Source organism: Microtus oregoni, unplaced genomic scaffold (assembly GCF_018167655.1).
Source record: "Microtus oregoni isolate MIOR12 unplaced genomic scaffold, Mior012 000019F_ref0000042, whole genome shotgun sequence".
Lineage (NCBI taxonomy): Eukaryota > Metazoa > Chordata > Mammalia > Rodentia > Cricetidae > Microtus > Microtus oregoni.
Genome location: NW_024543078.1, coordinates 14,043,260 through 14,061,884, shown reverse-complemented (window position 1 = coordinate 14,061,884; position 18,625 = coordinate 14,043,260). Strand labels below are relative to the sequence as shown.

Sequence of the window (18,625 nt, the reverse complement as noted above, 5' to 3'; positions counted from 1 at the left end):
TTGTTATAACAATTCTTGACTTGTGTAAGTGATCTTTTACCTGCTGTTAATATTGAAAAGATCCTATTGTATGTGCGAAGGCTTATTAGTAAATCAGTCCTCCAGCACATAAGAAAATATAGACTGGTTCTTTAAAAACTTAAGAATTTTGAAGCATACGTTCATGTAACTATTACTATCTAGAAAACTAGTTCCAGACAAATTGGATTTTTTTTTATACAGTTAAGTATGGAAAGCATCACAGAAAAATACATTTGAAAGATTTTATAGCATATGAAAATGTTTTCTGTAACCAGTCACATTTAAGTAATATAGTTCCGGCCTGCTATTTGTAACATTTTCTCTCTCTCTCTCTCTCTCTCTCTCTCTCTCTCTCTCTCTCTCACACACACACACACACACACACACACACAAAGCATTGTGAATACAGGAATGAAAACCTGTAAATGGAGTCACCTGTTTTATTTTCTTTAATCTTTTTTAAATTGGGCGGACCTTCTAGTGGAAGTCATAGAGCCATTTGAAGTTATAGTAAATTTTCTATGTAATCTATGCAGTTTCTTCCTATTTTATCCAAAGTCTTGCTCAGCTTGCACTTTTTACCAAGTTGCACAAATTGAAATTATGAATACATCATTGTTTTTATGTTTACAAGAATTATCACATTATCAAGATTTGTCAACATAGGAGATTTTTAAATAGATTATTCTAATTATTATTTAACTAGGTTTTTCCAAAATTAAAGTTAAAATATTATTCATCGATGGGCTTTTAATTAAAAACGTAAGCAAATGGCTTATTTATAGAATATTTTGCTGTATTAAAATATGTTGAGTAAATTAAGAGATAATTATTTAATATTCACAGGCCTAGAATTATCCAACTGCTTAATTGTTTGCTCAGCATACATGGGTTTCTCTTTCTCAAAAGCAAGTATTAGATTGATTGGCTTACTTAAAATGTGTTGGAGTAAGTACTGCTGAGTGTCAGTGATTCAAAGTACTTCTCTTTCATGTCTCATACTGAAAAGGGAGAAATGGGAAGATGTATTTTCTTAATACACTTGAATGTGTAAGTTGACACATTAGAAAGAAAATGATTATGCAATACAGCATGAAACAAAGTGTCTGATACGTGTTTCATATTTTTAAGTTACTTAAAATTAACCCTACTGATCTTGGCTAAATCAAAAGTCAAAATCATAGGGATATAGCTTAGCATATTTTACATAGTTGTGTGCTCATGAGTCCAAAAGATCAGTCCTTACCTCAGTGAAACAATAGAATAATAAAATAACTAATGAATTTTTTTTTCTGCCTAGACCTCACTGAAAATGCATGAAAGCATTTCCTGTGGAGGCAGCTGAGGTACAGAAAGGTTATGGATGAGAATGTAAAACAGGTATATTACAACACGAAATATTGTAAACAGCAAACTTGTATTCCACAGGTGTGGGCGCTAGAAAATTAGACAGGAGAAAGTATAAGAGGCAGGCATCTGTAAGAAGAATTCATCTTGGTAATGGTGGTAGTTGCTGAAATCAGTATACACCTGCTTGAATTGCAGACATTTTTTTTCACTTGAGAGTTTGGTGTGCCAAACAAAAGTGAGCCATTATGAATTCTTACTGGAGACCTAAAATGATGAAAGTGATACTGTGTTTAAGGAAACCTGTATGACAGAAACATGAATAATAGATGAGAAGAGCGTGGTAGAACAAAAACGCTTCGGGTGGGAAAACTTTTTGTAATAATTGTGATACAAGAAATTAAAGTCCGGTAAAGAGACTTGAAGAACTCTGGTATGTTTTCAAGGAGCTGCTAGAGAACATGGTGGACAATTAACCCAAGTGCTGGGATTAAAACCACCATGCCAGTGACCTTCTCATTTTCTTTTTTCTTTTTTTTTTTTTTTTTTTTTATTTTTTATTTTTTGGTTTTTCGAGACAGGGTTTCTCTGTGGCTTTGGAGCCTGTCCTGGAACTAGCTCCCGTAGACCAGGCTGGTCTCGAACTCACAGAGATCCGCCTGCCTCTGCCTCCCGAGTGCTGGGATTAAAGGCGTGCGCCACCACCGCCCGGCCCTTCTCATTTTCTTAAAGTTCATCATCTTCTAGTGGTGCATATGTAAACAGACGAGTGTCAGTGTACTCTTCCTTTCATAAGCCCAACAACATTCTGTATGATATTCTGGGTTTTGTTTGATTTTGTTTAACTTAGGCTTTAAAACAAGTGAAATAAAGTCTAAATATTAAACATCTGTAACTAGTGGTTGGGTTTGAATTAGTAACGCAGATTCTCATCTAAGAATAGTAAAGTGAATTTTTAGCTTCAGCAAGGGACCACCCCCTTAGTAGATAGAAATTAAGAACAAAGACTAAGTGACCTTTGTTGAACGGTCCACATTTATTTGTTGACCCAGTACTTAATAGACTTGTTGTTTGTAGTCTGGTCCTAATCTTCTTGAGGGTTTTGTTTTTTAAATTAAGTTTGAAAATTTTTGAAGAAGTATCCTGGCTTTGGTTCTGTTTGTGGTGTGTGTTGAGTGGGATGTCAAATCCTGCACCTAGCACATGCTAAGTAAGCACTTTGCCACTGACCTACTTCCCAGTCCTTGGTAGAGTTTTTAAATTACCTGGCAGGGGCAATACCATGATCACAAAGGTAGTTTGCCCAGGGGAGGCTTACCGCTGCACTCCAGATGTAGTGGCCCCTGCAGCTCCCCCAAATGTGATAATGGGCTGTCTCTTGTACTCTTCCTGAAACAAACTAACAAAAGAATCCAAAATATAGCACCATCCAAAATATAGCATATCTTACCATCCAAAATATAGCATATCAGTCTGTGGGTGTTGGTGAAAAGCAATAAATGGAAGAATATTTGGTTATGGGCTCACTCTTAGTCCAAGCAGGCAGTTGAGTTAAAGGGTTGTGGAGATGTTGAAAGATAGAAGATCTTAAGTTATTTATTTATTTTATGATCATGAGTATTTTGCCTGCATGTATGTGTATGCACATCCTCAGAGGCCAGAAGAGGGCGTCAGATCCCCTGGGTCTGTACATAACCGTGGTTGTAAGTAAGCTGCCATGTAGGTGCTTGAAATTGAACCCTGGTTGTTTGGAAGAGCAGTCAGAGTAACATCTCTCTAACTCCTAAAAGTTTTTTTTCTTTTAAAGTCTTAAAGGTTTTGACTTTTATGTACAAAGATTAGCACCATCTGTTCCACTGAGTAGATGGCGCTGATTAATCCATTTAAAGAAGTCAAGAGAAGTGGCTCAGAACCAACTGGACAAAATGCATGAAAGGAGAGTTTCCCTAAGTGGGTTTTGAGGGTAGAGTTGAAAGAGCTGGTGAAGGGTTAGGTCCTGATAATAAATAAGAAGAAAAAGGCTGTAATAATTTTTGCAGTGCTGAGGAACCGAGTTGGGGTCTCACACAGGCTAAGCAAGTGCTGTGCTACTCAGTTGTACCCTGAGTCAGGTGTTTTTCTTGTCTCTTTGAGGTGATTAAGCCTCATACATGCTAGGCAGAATCTTTACCTTTGAATGACATCTCAAACCCATTTTTAGCTTTTAGCTTTGGGACAGAGGCTAAGTGGTCTGGACTGACCTGCAACTCAGTGTGTAGCCCAGGCAGACCTTAGCTTGCCTCATACTCCTCAGTAACTCTGATTACAGGGATTTGCCAGCAGGCCCAGTTGTAGTTGACTTAGTTGAAATGATCATGATAGTTCAATCCAATTTAAAATGTTGGGCTTTAAAGTTAGTTATGTGGAGAATAGAGTACTGAGTGTATAAAAAAAATGTGTGGGTTATGGCAGCCCACAACTTTACTTTCAGCACTTGGGATGCAAAGGCAAGTAAAATACAGAGGTGTCTTGGGGTCAGCCTGGTCTACATACTGAGTTTCAGGCCATCCAGAGCCACACAGTGAGATCCCTGTCTCTCAATAAATAAATAAATAAATACCAAGAAAAGGAAAGAAATTAATGGTGTAAGGCACTTAATTACTTTAATTCAGATTTTGTTGTTTTACCTGCACATACTTTTAGAAGCCAGAGTCAAAATGATTTGGGCCTTAGATACCTTACATAACCAGTTTGGATTTTATTCTGCAGTTGTAGTGGTAATCCAAAATAGAATCTGTTGTACGAAGCAAGAGGAGTTAAAGATTTATTTATTTTTAGTTGGGCAGGGGCGTGTGCAGGTGGTCAGAGACCAGAAGTATTGGATCCCTCTGGAGTTGGAGTTGCAGGTGATTGTGAGCTGCCCAACTTAGGTTCTGGGCGCCAAGCTCGGGTAATCACTGAGCCACCTCTCTTGCCTACAGGAGAATTTTAAAAGAAACCTGCCTTTATATTGGTTTTCTCAAAAGGAGATAATAGTTTTAGTTGATTATCTAGTAAGTCAAATTGTTAAGTCCTAAAATCTATGTTGTCTCCTGAGTAAAAAGTAACATTTTTGTGAGAAGTGTTTTACTCATACCTTTAGTTACTGTTGCCTAGCTACCCAACCCTAATAAAATAGTTCAAGTGAAACAGTTGAAAACAATAGAAATAGAAATGAAAATAATGGTCAAACTGACATTTATTTAGACCCCTCTTGTTAGTAGTCAGCGGTGTGACAAAATGGAAACTGTGCTGCTCTGACAAGAAGTGAAGACTCCACAAAATTTTTAGGTATTCAAAAATATTTTAGCAGGGTGATAATGGCACAGAGGCAAGCAGATCTCTGTGAGTTCAAAGCCAGTCTGGTCTTACAGAGTTCGTTCCAGGACTACACAGAGAAACGCTATCTTGAAAAATATTAATAATTTTCTGCTACCTTTTTCAGGTTTACTATGCTCTAAGTAGTTCTAAAAATACTATTAATATTAAATGGTTAACCATTCAAACATTAAACATTTTGCTTATTTCATCTTTATATAATCCCTTTGCTTCCTTTGTGTCGTATGAAGTAATTGTTGCTTTGAGACAGGGTTTCACTATGCAGTTATAGTTGGCTTAGAACTCATTCTATAGGCTTTGCTGTCCTCAAAGTCACAGAAATCCGCCTGCCTCTGCCTTCCCAAAGTGCTGAGATTAAAGGTGTATACCACCACACTCTGCTTACAGTAGCTTCTTGCATATAAGATATTAGTGAATTAAGGCATATAATTGATGTTTTGGAGACTACTCTTAATGAAGCGATCTTCAAATCGGTTAAGATGAAAAAGCCAGCCATAGCAGTACACACCTCTAATCCCAGTGCTAGGAAGGTAGAGACAGGAGAGTCCCTGGAGTTTGCTGGCCAGCTACTCTTTAAATCAGCTAGGCAGATTGAGCAAGACACCCTTCTAAAAACAAGGAGGACAATGAAGGAAGACATGACCCCAACTTTTGGCATCTCACACAAAGTTGAAATTGAGGACTAGATATATCAGAGGGCATTTTTGATTTACGTTAGAGCTTATATATTGGTTTTTGCTTTTCATTGCTGAGTATCAAACTCAGGGCCTTACTTATGCTAACAAGTGTTCAACTACTGAGTTTTATATTTAATATCAAGTCATAATATTTGTAAGTACTAATCAAAGAATGATTATTAAATATATTTTGTTGGGGATGGGATTTAGCAGTTAAAAACACTTGGTGCTCTTCCTGAGGACCCAATGTAAATGCATTAAATACAATGTATTTAATAAATTAAAGATAGATTCAAAGACAAAGAAAACTTCCAAATGGTTTGCAGTGTGTTTAAAAAAATATATGTAGGTGTGGGAGAGAAAAGAAAAGGGATAAAGTCCATAAAAAGAAAGAGGGTGGGGTGTCGCACACCTTTAATCCCAACACTTGGGAGGCAAAGGCCACGGATCTATGTAAATTCAGGGTATGGTGGCACACGCCTTTAATCCCAGCACTTGTGGGGCAGAGGCAGGCAGATCTCTGTCAGTTCAAGGACAGCCTGGTCTACAGAGTGAGTTCCAGAACAGCCGAAGATACACAGAGAAACCCTGTTTCAAAAAGCCAAAAATTAAAAAAATAAAAAAATAAAAATTAAAAAAAAAGCCAAAAATTAAAAATAAAAGAAATAGAGTTTAAGATAAAGCCACATAAAGATGGAAAATACACAGAGAGTCTGGATACTGTATGTTATTATGTTGTCCTTGATTTGTTTGATGACTGAGAAGGAGAATTTGATTACAAATGCTGCTGGATTAATATATATTTTGAAAATGCCTTGACTTCAAAATTTTAAGTCAAAAGGTATGTTACTTTGGAGAGGAGGATTTTGCATGTTTCCACAGGAAATGAGAATCTGGATTTATGCTGGGTTAAGAAAAATCAGATTAGATCAAGGAAGATCCCCTGAGAACTCTCTGATAGGAAGGAGCCAATGGCCCAGATGATCCAGGGTTTCAGAGGACCTCTGTTGGAGATTCCTCTGAATTCTACATCCAGAACAGTTTCAGTGCTGCTAGCTGAGATGATCAAGCCTTATAAAATTTTCCAGTCAGTACTTGACCATAATTTTAAATTTTCTTTAGGTCCCTGTAAGATTATCAGTGTCCCCAGTCAGTAGGAAGAAGCCTGGAAAACTATACCTGCATTTCCAAATAATGAATTATGGATATTTATCTTTGTTAAGTGTGTTGGTTACAAGATGTTATAGATAATGGTCTAGACAAAAAGCTAAACAAAGGATATTAGATTCAGAGTTCCTATTTTAAAAAAAAGTTGGGAGGAAGTGTGTAGTGATGAGGTGCAGTGGGCCCCATCCCCGCCACCCGGCTAGTTTATACCCAAAATAACCACACGGAAATTGTATTAATTAAACAATGCCTGGCCTATTATCTCCAGCCCCTTATTGGCTAACTCTCACATATTGATCTAACCCATTTCTAATAATCTGTATCGCCACTTGACTGTGGCTTACCGGCATGAGTCTGACCGGCGTCCATCTCGGAAAGGAGAGCCATGGCATCTGCCACACTGCCTTCTTCCTCCCAAAATCCAGTTCCCTTTTTCCCGCCTATCTAAGTTCTGCCCTATCAAAAGGCCTAGGCAGTTTCTTTATTTGACCAATGAAAGCAACACATAGAAAGAAGACCCTCCTACACCAGAAGTGCTGTGGGACAATGATCTTATATCCTGTCATCTGCATTATTTTTAATAAAATGCTGATTGCCCAGTAGCCAGACAGGAAGTAGAGGCAGGATGATGAAAACAGGAGAATTCTTGGGAGAGGAAAGCCCAGTCTGCAGTAGTCACTCAGATGTAGAGGAAGCAGATACCTCGCTGGTAAAAGGTACCAAGCCATGTGGCTAACACAAGAATTATGGGTTAAGATATAAGAATAAGCCTGAGCTAATAGGCCAACCAGTATTTCTTTAGGACTAAATGACTGTGACCTGGTAGGACAGAAACCTCAGTCAACAAAAACCTATGTTTTTAAAATGAAAATTTACTTCGTATTCCTGTTCATTTTGTTAGATTATTGCATAGTGAATTTAATGTTTGTGTGTGTTGATTAAAATCTAAACCTTAGTTTTTAATTGCATAGTTTGAAAACCTAACCGTTTAAAATTAGGAGCACAATTGAGGATGCTTTATGAAGAATAAATCTTAGGTTATTCTTTCTGAAAACTGCCGATGGACCACACTTCCCAAGCTTCTCCATACAGCACCAACAGGACCAAATAATCAAATGCCAGAGAGTATGAGGGACTTACCACCACATTCTGCTCCCTGATGCCCATAAGTCTCTTGGCCATACCATAATGCAAAATGCATTTAGTCCAACTAATATTAGCCCCAACTAGTATTGGGGCTAGAGAGATGACTCAGTGGTTAAGAGCACTGGCTGCACTTCCAGAGGACCCACGTTCAATTCCCAGCACCCACATGGCAGCTCACAACTGTATGTAATTCCATTTCCAAGAGATCTGGCACCTTCACACATAAAATAAAGTGGAATAAATTATTTTTTAAAAATCCCTAGTTTTTTTTTTTTACAATCTTAATACTCTTTAAAAGTTCAAAGTCTCTTCTGAGATTCAAAGCAATATCTTTTTTTTTGTTTGTTTGTTTTTTGTTTTGTTTTTCGAGACAGGGTTTCTCTGTGGCTTTTTTGGAGCCTGTCCTGGAACTAGCTCTGTAGACCAGGCAGGTCTCGAACTCACAGAGATCCACCTGCCTCTGCTTCCCGAGTGCTGGGATTAAAGGCGTGCGCCACCATCGCCCAGCTCAAAGCAATATCTTAACTGAAATTGCATGTTAAAATCAAAAAGCAAGTTACTTATTTTCAAGTGTAATGACATAGATTTATAGGGGGTGGGAGAACATACTGAGAAAATACTGAACCAAAGCAAAGAAACCCAGGAGGGCAAATTCCAAACGGTCTTCGAGCGTTCCTCCCTGCCTCTCCCTTGGATTGGCTTTACTCATATTTCTTTAACTTTCCATATTTCTAACACCTTCAGCATTTGAAGATCTCTAACACAACTAGGCCTTCACTTCCACAGTTTCATGCAATGTCCTCAGGTTCCATGAGGAAATCCCCTACCACACTCTGTAGCTCTCTGAAGCTGCAGAAGATTCTGTGGCTCCATTTAGTCTTATGTCTTTCGTGACACTAAAGCCAGTATCATGTACATGGTACTGCCAAATTCAGCCATCAACTTGAAATGGACTTTGGCCTCCTAGAATCATATTTGTAGAAGCTTTTGTTTGTTATTGTTGTTGTTGTTCATAGGACTAAGTCAACAACAGAAAACTGCCTTGTAATCTCTTTTACAAGTTAGAAATTTAACTGGTAATATCTTGCCAGGGGCACCTATAGTGGTTTGATGAGAATGACCCTCATAGGTTCATAAATTGGTATGTTTGGTGTGTTTTGTGATTTGGAGTGTTTTGTTTTGCTTTTCCAGACAGGACTGTGAAACAGTCCTGACTGTCCTGGAACTCACTCTGTAGACCAGGCTCGCCTAGAACTCACAGAGATCCACCTTCCTCTGCCTCCCAAGTACTGGGATTAAAGGCATGTACCACCACCGCCCAGCTGAATGTTTGATTTCAGAAGCCTGCCTCATTATAGTTTTTTCTTTCTTTCTGTGTCACGCTTATGGATCAGATGTAAGCTTTTAGCTACTTCTCCAACACTTTGCCTACTTGCCTCCTGCCATGCTCCTCTCACCCCCCCCCCCCATGGTGACCGTAAATTCTACTGTTCTATGGGACTGTGAGTGCCAAATTAAATACTTGCTTTTATAAATTGCCTTGGTCATGAAGTCTTTTCACAGCAATAGGAAAGTAACTAAGATGGTATTACCCTTCCCTTTATCAAGTATAGCTCAAGCTTCTTCTAAAGCTCCTTATTCCTCTTTGCAGAAGCTGTGAGTATAACATTAGGTTTTCTAGTGTTCTTTTTATTTTCAAACTCTGTTATGATATTTTGTTTGTGTTTTAACAAATGAAGTTTGTCTGAAGATCAGAACAAAGCTAAGCCACTAGAGGCCAGGCAATGGTGGCACACACCTTTAATCCCAGGACTCAGGAGACAGAGGCAGGCAGATTTCTGTTTTTTTTAAAGCCACCTGGCTACATGAAATTAATCCAGCATAAAAGAGAAACTGCTTACACAAAGGTGATCCCAGCACTTGGGATCAGGAGCCTTTAATCCCAGCATTAAGCAGGTGGAGACAGGAGTTATCACTCAGAGAGGAATATAAGGCCGGAGGAGGCAGGAGCTCAGTGCAGTCTGAGGACGCATTCTGAGAACAGGATCAAACCTTTCATCTGAGCATTGGTAAGAACTCTAGTGGCTGGCCACTTCTTCCTTTAGCTTTCACTCCCTAACAACTGACTTTGAGTTTTTATTATTAAGAACAATTAGAATTCATGCTATGTAGGTGGAAGCTGCTTGTCCGTTCTCGGCTGCCCAGTCCTGAAATAATCACACGCAAGCTATATTTGCAATACTGTTTGGCCAATAGCTTAAGCATATTTCTAGCTAGCTCTTACACCTTAATTTAACACATTCCTTCTTTTTTAATTATCGATTTTTTTCATTGAGCTCTACATTTTTCTCTGCTCCCCTCCCCTTTTCTTCAACCCTCTCCCAAGGTCCCCATGCTTCTAATTTACTTAGGAGATCTTGTCTTTTTCTACTTCCCATGTAGATTAGATCTATATATGTATCTCTTAGGGTCCTCATTGTTGTCTAGGTTCTTTGGGATTGTAATTTGTGGGCTAGTTTTCTTTGCTTTATGTGTAAAAACCACTTAATGAGTGAATACATGTGAAAACTGTCTGTGTCTGGGTTACTTCACTCGAAACGATGTTTTCTAGCTCCATCCATTTGCCTTGAAAATTCAAGGTGTCATTTTTTCTGCTGTGTAGTACTCCATTATGTAAATGAACCAAATTTTCCTTATCCATTCTTTGGTCGAGGGGCATTTAGGTTGTTTCCATGTCCTGGCTATGACAAACAATGCTGCCATGAACACAGTTGGGCACATGTCCTCGTGGCATGATTGAGCATCCTTAGGATATACACCCAAAAGTTATACTACTGGGTCTTGAGTAAGGTTGTTTCTAATTTTCTGAGAAATCACCACACTGACATCCAAAGGGGCTGTACCAGCTTGCACTCCCACCAGCAATGCAGGAGTGTTCCCTTTACCCTACAACCTCTCCAGCATAAGTTGTCATCAGTGTTTTTGATCATGGCCATTCTTACAGGTATAAGATGGAATCTCAGAGTTGTTTTGATTTGCATTTCTCTGATGACTAACAATGTTGAACATTTCCTTAAGTGTCTTTCAGCCATTTTAGATTCCTCTGTTGAAGTTCTCTTTTTAGGTCTGTACTCCATTTTTTATTGGATTATTGATGACCAATTTCTTGAGGTTTTTTGTATATTTTGGAGATCAGATCTCTCTGTGTCTGATGTGGGTTGGAGAAGATCTTTTCCCATTCTGTAGGCTGTTGTTTTTATCTTGTTGACTGTGTCCTTTGCTTTACAGAAGCTTTTCAGTTTCAGGAGGTCCCATTTATTGTTTCTCCCAGTGTCTGTGCTGCTGGGGTTCTATTTAGGAAGTGGTCTCCTGGGCCAATGCGTTCAAGTGTACTTCTCACTTTCTCTTCTTTGAGGTTTAGTGTGGCTGGCTTCTTGTTGAGGTCTTTGATCCATTTGGACTTGAGTTTTGTGCATGGTGATAGATATGGGTCTTTTTTAAAAAACAAAACAAAAAAAATATCCATAGTCCATTTTTAGGGAATGTGGGTGTAGTATTCCAGGCTACTTCCTGCTGATTGGGGGCGCTGATAATATTATGGGGACCTAAAGAAAATTTAGAGTTATAATCAAGTCCTGACTGAGTATCCTGTGAGTCTTGATCATCTCAGGCAGCAGTCTTGAATCTGTTCTGGATGTAGAACTAAGACATCTGGGCCATCTGTTCCTACTGGAGATTTCTCAGGTGGTCTTCCTTGATCGAACCTGATTTTTCTTAATTCAGTATGAATCCACAGTCTTTCATTTCCTGTGGAAACAAAAGCAAAATCTCTTCTCCAAAGTAACATACCTTTTGACTTCAATATTGAAATCAAGGTATTTTCAAGATGCCTATCTTGGATTAATTCAGCAGCATTTATAAGCAAATAACTTTTAGCAGCTGTTGCTCCTTCCTCAGCATTAAAACAATTCAAAGAGAGCATAATAGCATACAGTATCAAGATTTTCTGCGTATTTTCCATCTTTATGTGGCTTTACTTTAACCTCTATTTCTTTTATTTTTATTTTTTGACTTTTTGAGACAGGTTCTCTGTATATCTTTGTCCTGGAATAACTCTGTAGACCAGGCTGTCCTTGAATTTACAAAGATACTTGCCTCTGCCTTCCAAGTGCTGGGATTAAAGGTGTCTACCACCATATTTTGAATTCATAGAGGTCTCTCTGTCTCTGCCTCCCATGTGTTGGGATTAAAGGTGTGTATCACCACACCCAACTACTCTCTTTTTTAATTTTAAGGACTTTAGCCTGCATATATTTTTAACATACTGTAAACCATTTAGAGGTTTTGTCTTTGAATCTCTCTTTACTGTATATCTCTCTTTTCCTGACCACATGAGTCTTTAATTTACCAAGCAATATGGGTAGGATTAAAGTCATTACTTTGATGGCTGGATCCAGCCCATTCCTTAGCTTTATGAGATTCCAGTCTCATGGCAGAGGTACCGGCTGTAGCCATGTTTATTGCCACAACTCTATGGTGTTTTAAGGTCCTTGCCAGCAAGCAAGCTGCGACAGTGTTAACACTCAAAAGCTCCGTAGTCAGGACCGCCTGCTTGAAAGAGTCAGAGTTTACCCTGGCAGGATGGCCCAAAAAGCCAGCATTTTAAAACGGCGCAGCTTTTTTCTTGCTATGACTAAAAACTGAAAAGCATGCAGTCAGCCTTTCATCAACACCATTTAAGTGTTTAGTAGCAGGACCTCTTAAAAGAGCTGCAAGGTTTCGCAGCTAAAGCTGAGTCAGGAAGCCTTTCTTAAATGAGAGTGATTGCTTGCCTCTAGCAAGCAGAGCAGAACTGAGAAATTGTTGCTACCAAGAAAACATGCTTTACTCTATTCTTTCCCAAGCTTTCTCAGGCTGTCTATGGATGCAGTTATCCACGTGGGCATCATTCTGTAACATGAGGGCCAGCTTGTTGGGGTTTCTGTCCCGCCCAGTTCCCGCAGCCATTAAGCCCCAAAGAAATCACACAGAGAAAGTCAGCATTACTTATAAACTGATTGGCCCATTAGCTCAGGCCTCTTGTTAACTCTTATAACTTATATTAACCCATTATTCTTATCTATGTTAGCCAAACACGGCAGTAGGCAGGTGTGATAACAGGAGCAGCTGACAGCTCCGGGCCTACATCTTGAACCACAAACAGGGAACAGAGGAACAAACTAGAAATGGTGCAAATGTTGGAACTCTCAAAGCCCACCTCTAATGCCAGATAGGCCATACTCCCTAAGCTTTCCCAGATACCACCAACTGGACACCAAGTATTCTAATGCAGAGGCTGTGGGGGCACATTTACCATTCAAAGCACCGCACATGCTAACATTCACACACAAAATGAAAATAAGTCTATATGTGCCAAAATAGGGTTAAACCTAAATTTGTTTGAAGGTATTTGCATGCTTTTAATCATTTAACTACCACTTAAACAGAAAGGGTCGGCATGTAGGTTGTTGATGAATGGAATGGCTGACTTTCTGGACTGCAGAAAGTAGATGGTTGGAATATCTACAGTCTTGGTCAAGAAGTGTTAGCTAGAGCCTACTTACCTATTCTATCTTATTTAAATTGCTCAGTGTCATTTTTGATACCAAAGTTTCTCTTCCATTGAGAGTATAGTACAAAACTTTAAAAGTGAAACAGAATACTTTAGGATGTAAGTGGTTGCTTAAATGTGTTTTAGCTGCCAGTTCTTATCTTTTGTTTATGTTTCATTGATACATCTTTTCTAGTATGGTAATGAGAAACTTTTTTTTTTTTTTTTAAAAACAGGATACATTAATTGTTTGGTCAGAAGCTGAAAATTATGATCTGGCTCTAAGTTTTCAGGAAAAAGCTGGCTGTGATGAGATCTGGGAAAAAATTTGTCAAGTAAGTTTTTTATATATAAATATTTATAGATATGATTGTACACATTACTTGTTTTTTCTTTTCAGTTTAGAAGTATGTATTAAATTATGGGAAGGTAGTAAGCTGAGATTTTAATACTCTAGCATGATTTTTGTGTGTATATTTTCCAGTGCTGGTAATCTGACCCAGGTCCTAATTCATACTAAATAAATGCTCTGCCGTCTTTAATCCCAGCACTAGGGAGGCAGAGGCAGGCGGGTCTCTGAATTTGAAGCCAGCCTGGTTTACAAAGTGAGCTCCAAGAAAGCCAGGGCTACACAGAGAAACCCTGTCTCGAAAAAAAACAAAAGAAGTGCTCTGCTACTGACTTGCATCCTCAGTCTTAGACAGATTTTTATTTGTTGTAACTGATTATTCCACTTTAAATTAGGGGCAACAATATTACCATGTTTAGATTTCTTTTTTTTTTTAATGTAAACAAGACTGTGAATGTGACTCAGTTGGTAAAGTGCTTCCCTAACATACAAGAGGCCCTGGGTTCAGCTCCAGCTTGGTTAAGCCAAGCATGGTGGCGAGCACCTATAATCCCAACAATCGGGAGGTAAAGGCAAGAGGATCAGAAATCTAAAGTCATCGTCAGCTTCGTAGTAAGTTTGAGGCCATCCTAAGCCATATGAGACGTGTCTCAGAGTGGGCATCGGGGCCTGGGGAATGTGCTAAGTAGTGCAGAGTTCCTGTAAAACTCCCAGACAACTCCTGCACTCAACTGCATGTAATGCAGCAAGATTTAGCATCTCATGTTAATATAGAATATTAGTTGCAATTAATAAACTTGTGTTAAATATTATTAACTAAAACTCACGCTCTGTTTAGACCTCAGCAGTTTTTTGATGATGCCACATTGCACCACTCTTTTAACTTCTTAGACTTTTATGATGGTGATACTTGATAATTACAATTTTAAATTGTGTCTTTTTGTTTTTAGTGACAGATGTGTTTCAATGACTGCCTAGTACAGATCTTTATGTCTAATAGGTTGACTTCATTGTTTGGCTATTATCATCTCTCACTTGAGCTTTTCTCTGTGATCTTTTTGTTAAAAAGTCTCACTCAATTCAGGTTGACCTTAAACCCAGTGATCTCATGCCTCAGTTTACTGGGATTATTGCATGAACTACTATACCCAGGTCCTTTTGGTGATTCTTAAAATTTTTAAATTGCTTTTCTAAATCTGATCATAATCATTTTTGTTTGACTGTTTTTATTTTGTGCCACATACTTCAAGAAACTGTAGCCAGGCATATTGATGCAAACCCATTTTCCTAGCGTTTAGAACCAAAGGATCAAGAGTTTGTGGTCATCCCAGATGTGTGTGTTGATATATATATATATATATATATATATATATATATATATATATATACATACATGTGTATATCAGTCTATGTGTTTACATACATATGTTTTTACATACTTATGTGTTTACATACATATGTTTATGTGTCTAGATAAAAGGTATGTATACATGTATGTGTATGTGTGTGGGAATGAATGTGAGACTAGCCAAGAACACATGAGGCCCTATCTCAGAAACACAAGGAAAAATTTAAATGAATCTTCCTATTCCCTATGTAGCTCTGGGTCAGTAAATTTTTAGCTGGAAATGGACACTTTCTTTTACATGTTATTTTCTTAGTGAGCGTTATTAATATACATATACATAGCATAACTCTGAAATATAAAAATTCCATATAAAGTATTTCATGTATTCATACAAAATGTACATGGAATAAAATTGAAATTGTTATGCTATTATTTTGCCTTTCTGGTTTTCCTGTCTTTAAACCTGCAAATACTTTTTATGTTGTTTCTTGTGCATTCCCATAAAAACCAGTTGTATTTTTATCATTCTAAAATCTCTGTAAGTTAGAATTGAAGCCCTAAAAATAATCTGTTGTATGGCGAGCAGCAGTCCATTGTTTGTCCCGGCCTCCCAGCTAGCATACACCCGAAATAATCACACAGAAACTGAATTCATTTAAACACTGCCTGGCTCATTATCTCTAGCTTCTTATTGGCTAATTCTTACATCTTAATTTAACCCATTTCTCTTAATCTGTGTATCACCACGAGGTCGTGGTTTACTGGAAAAGATTCAGCATGTCTGATTCTGGCAGCTCCATGGTCATTCTCGTCTGCCCTTCTTTCCAGCATTCAGTTCTGTCTACTCTGCCTACCTAAGTGCTGCCCTATCAAAAGGCCAAGGCAATTTCTTTATTCAACCAGTGAAAGCAACACATAGACAGAAGAAACTCCTACACCAATCTGAATTGTTTGCCTTTAATGTATTTCAGTAAATATTTGCTATTCTGGTCTTAATTTACACTTCAATGTATAAAGTGAAACTTACCTAAGTAAAAACACATGAAGTATAAAAATATTAAAGTCACTACATTATAAGGATAAGAGAATATAGAGACATTTTATGAAGCTGTTTGGAATATTTTTAATGGCATATAAAAGTAACTTAAATTATAAAAATTTGGAAAGAGTAACACCTTTATTTATCTATCTGTTACAACATAGCTGTGCATAGTAATATTTTTCAGTAAATAACATATTACCTGCTAGAGAAGTGGCTCAGAGGTTAAGAGCTTTGACTGCTCTTCCAGAGGTTCTGAGTTCAATTCCCAGCCTCTACATGGTGGCTCACAACCATCCATAATGAGCTCTGGTGCCCTCTTCTGGCCTGCAGGCAGAAATACAGGGATAACGTTGTATATATAATAAATAAATCTTTTAAAAAATAAGATTAGATTATACCTGTTTGTTACCTCAGCCCTTACTCTTTAATATACAGTTTGGAATATACATATGTGTCTGAAACTTCATGTACTTGTCCTAGAATTATTTTCAAAGTGTTATGTTTATTTACTTGTGCATTTGTGTATTGTATGGGCACAGAGCATGTGTGGAGGAGCACAGCTTGGCAGGGGTCTGTTTTCTTCATTCATCCTCCAGGTACCAGAGATCAAACTCAGGTCAACAGGTTCAGCAGCAAGTTCCTTTACCTGCTGAACTATTTTGCTGACCCTATCCTAGAATTTTACTAAAATTGTCTACTGTTTTTATTCAGATAGTTCTGAAGGTTCACAAGACAACTTTTAGGTACAGTAGTTGACTGAAAAGATTCAAGTTAACTCAGCGAAGCTGTTTTATATCTAGTTACAATTTATTACTATAGTAGCACATACAGATTAAAAGAAAATGGGGGATAGCAAATGGGGATAAAGATGAAGGAGAATTCTGTATTTGAGTTTCCAAGCCTCTCTTCCGATAGTCATACAGACAGCACTTAGTTCTCTCAGCTCCAGTGTGTGGCGCACATTAACTGTTGTCAACCAGAGCAGCTACCCAAGTATTTGTGGCCAGGGTTTTTATTAGAGATGAATCACATGAGGTTGGCTGACCCTAGCTAGATTCTAGCTCCTCCAGAGGTCAAGGATGGCTCCTAATCCAAGCAACCACCATAAACTACATTGTTAGCATAGGATAATGCATAGACCTAGATCCCCTCTTTAAGATACAGGATTGTAGGTGTATAGGTGTTGCCCCTCAGGAACTGGGCATTGGCCAAAGCTTTCTTTGGGTAGGTCAATACCTCTGTCAAAATGCTCTTCCACCGAAGTGATCATATTTGGTGACCAGAGTGCTGGTGAGATGATTGGGGGTAAAGGTACTTGCCACAAAGTTGACAACCTAAGTTTGATTCCCCTAGAACACGTGGTAGAAGGAAAGAATTAACTTAGACAAGTTATCCTCTGACATACACAGTAAGTCCCCACAAGGGAAAAGTGAAACAATTATTTTTTATGGTTTTATGTGTATTGATGTTGCCTACATGTTGGGCATATGGTGCCATGGGAGACCAGAAGAGGTTGTTGGATCCCTGAGACCATAATTCTAGACAGTTATGAGACATCATGTGGAAATCAAACCTGCATTCTCTGGAAGAGAAGCCAGTACTCTTAACCACTGAGCCATCTCTCCAGCCCTGTAAAGCAAATTTTTCAATGGTCATATTTGACTAAGCATCTGCACTTAGTATAGCACTTGCAATGACAAAACAGTAGAGTTACTATGAATGACGAGTATAAGGTAGATATGATAAAACACAAGCCAGTGAGATGGTATTTAGTAAGTATCTGTAAGTGTAACGACCTAAGTTCGATCCCAGAACCCACAGTGAAAGCAGGGAATCAACTCCACAGAGCTATTCTTTGACCTCCACAGACACACCAGGCACTGCCCACACCCATTAATTATAATCGTAAAATAAATAGAAAGAAACAACTACACTGTTCTATAAAATTTTGGGATTTTGTTTGTTTTATAGCAATTCCATTACTATTTCCTCCGTGATTTTTTTAAAAAATATTTTTTAAACTAGCAGCATTTTATTTTAAAGATTTATTTATTAATTATGTATTACTGCATGTGTCCCTGCAGGCCAGAAGAGGGCACCAGATCTTATAACAGATAGTTGTGAGCCGGCATGTGGTTTCTGGGAATTGAATTCAGAACCTCTGGAAGAACAGTCAGTGCTCTTAACCTCTGAGCCATCTCTCCAGCTCTTCCTCCGTGATTTACTGCAGTTTGTACCTCACAGTAACTGCTCAGAGCTGTTCCTAATTTCAGTCTCTGAAACCCCTGCATGGTGCATAAGTGTAACTCACTTTTTCATGTTGTCCTCTGACCTCCATGTGTTGCTCTGTGACAAACACAGAATGATATGAAAATAAAAGCAGCTATTTAATGTAGAAATTACCCAAGGCAGTTTTGGTGGTACATGCCTTTCATCCCAGAAGGCTGAGGCAGGTAAATCTCTAAATTCAAGGTCATCTTGTTCTAGAAAGTGAGTTACAGGACAAGCCAGAGCTATACCATGCGACCCTGTCTCCAAAAAAAGACAGGGAAGACAAAGAAATAAATATTGCTAGTTTGAA

At 38.2% G+C, this 18,625-nt stretch overlaps 1 protein-coding gene and 1 pseudogene across 4 annotated transcripts in view; both read left to right on the top strand.

The window, feature by feature from the left end:
* Ppp4r3b (protein phosphatase 4 regulatory subunit 3B) overlaps nt 1–18,625 on the top strand; it is a 59,583-nt gene that overhangs the window by 3,537 nt on the left and 37,421 nt on the right. For all 4 annotated transcript variants that reach the window (XM_041669252.1, XM_041669250.1, XM_041669249.1 and 1 more), the window contains exon 3: nt 13,542–13,640. In XM_041669252.1, coding sequence (XP_041525186.1) covers nt 13,542–13,640 — 99 coding nt within the window. The remainder of the gene's footprint in view (nt 1–13,541; nt 13,641–18,625) is intronic.
* LOC121459930 lies at nt 2,626–2,752 on the top strand (annotated as a pseudogene).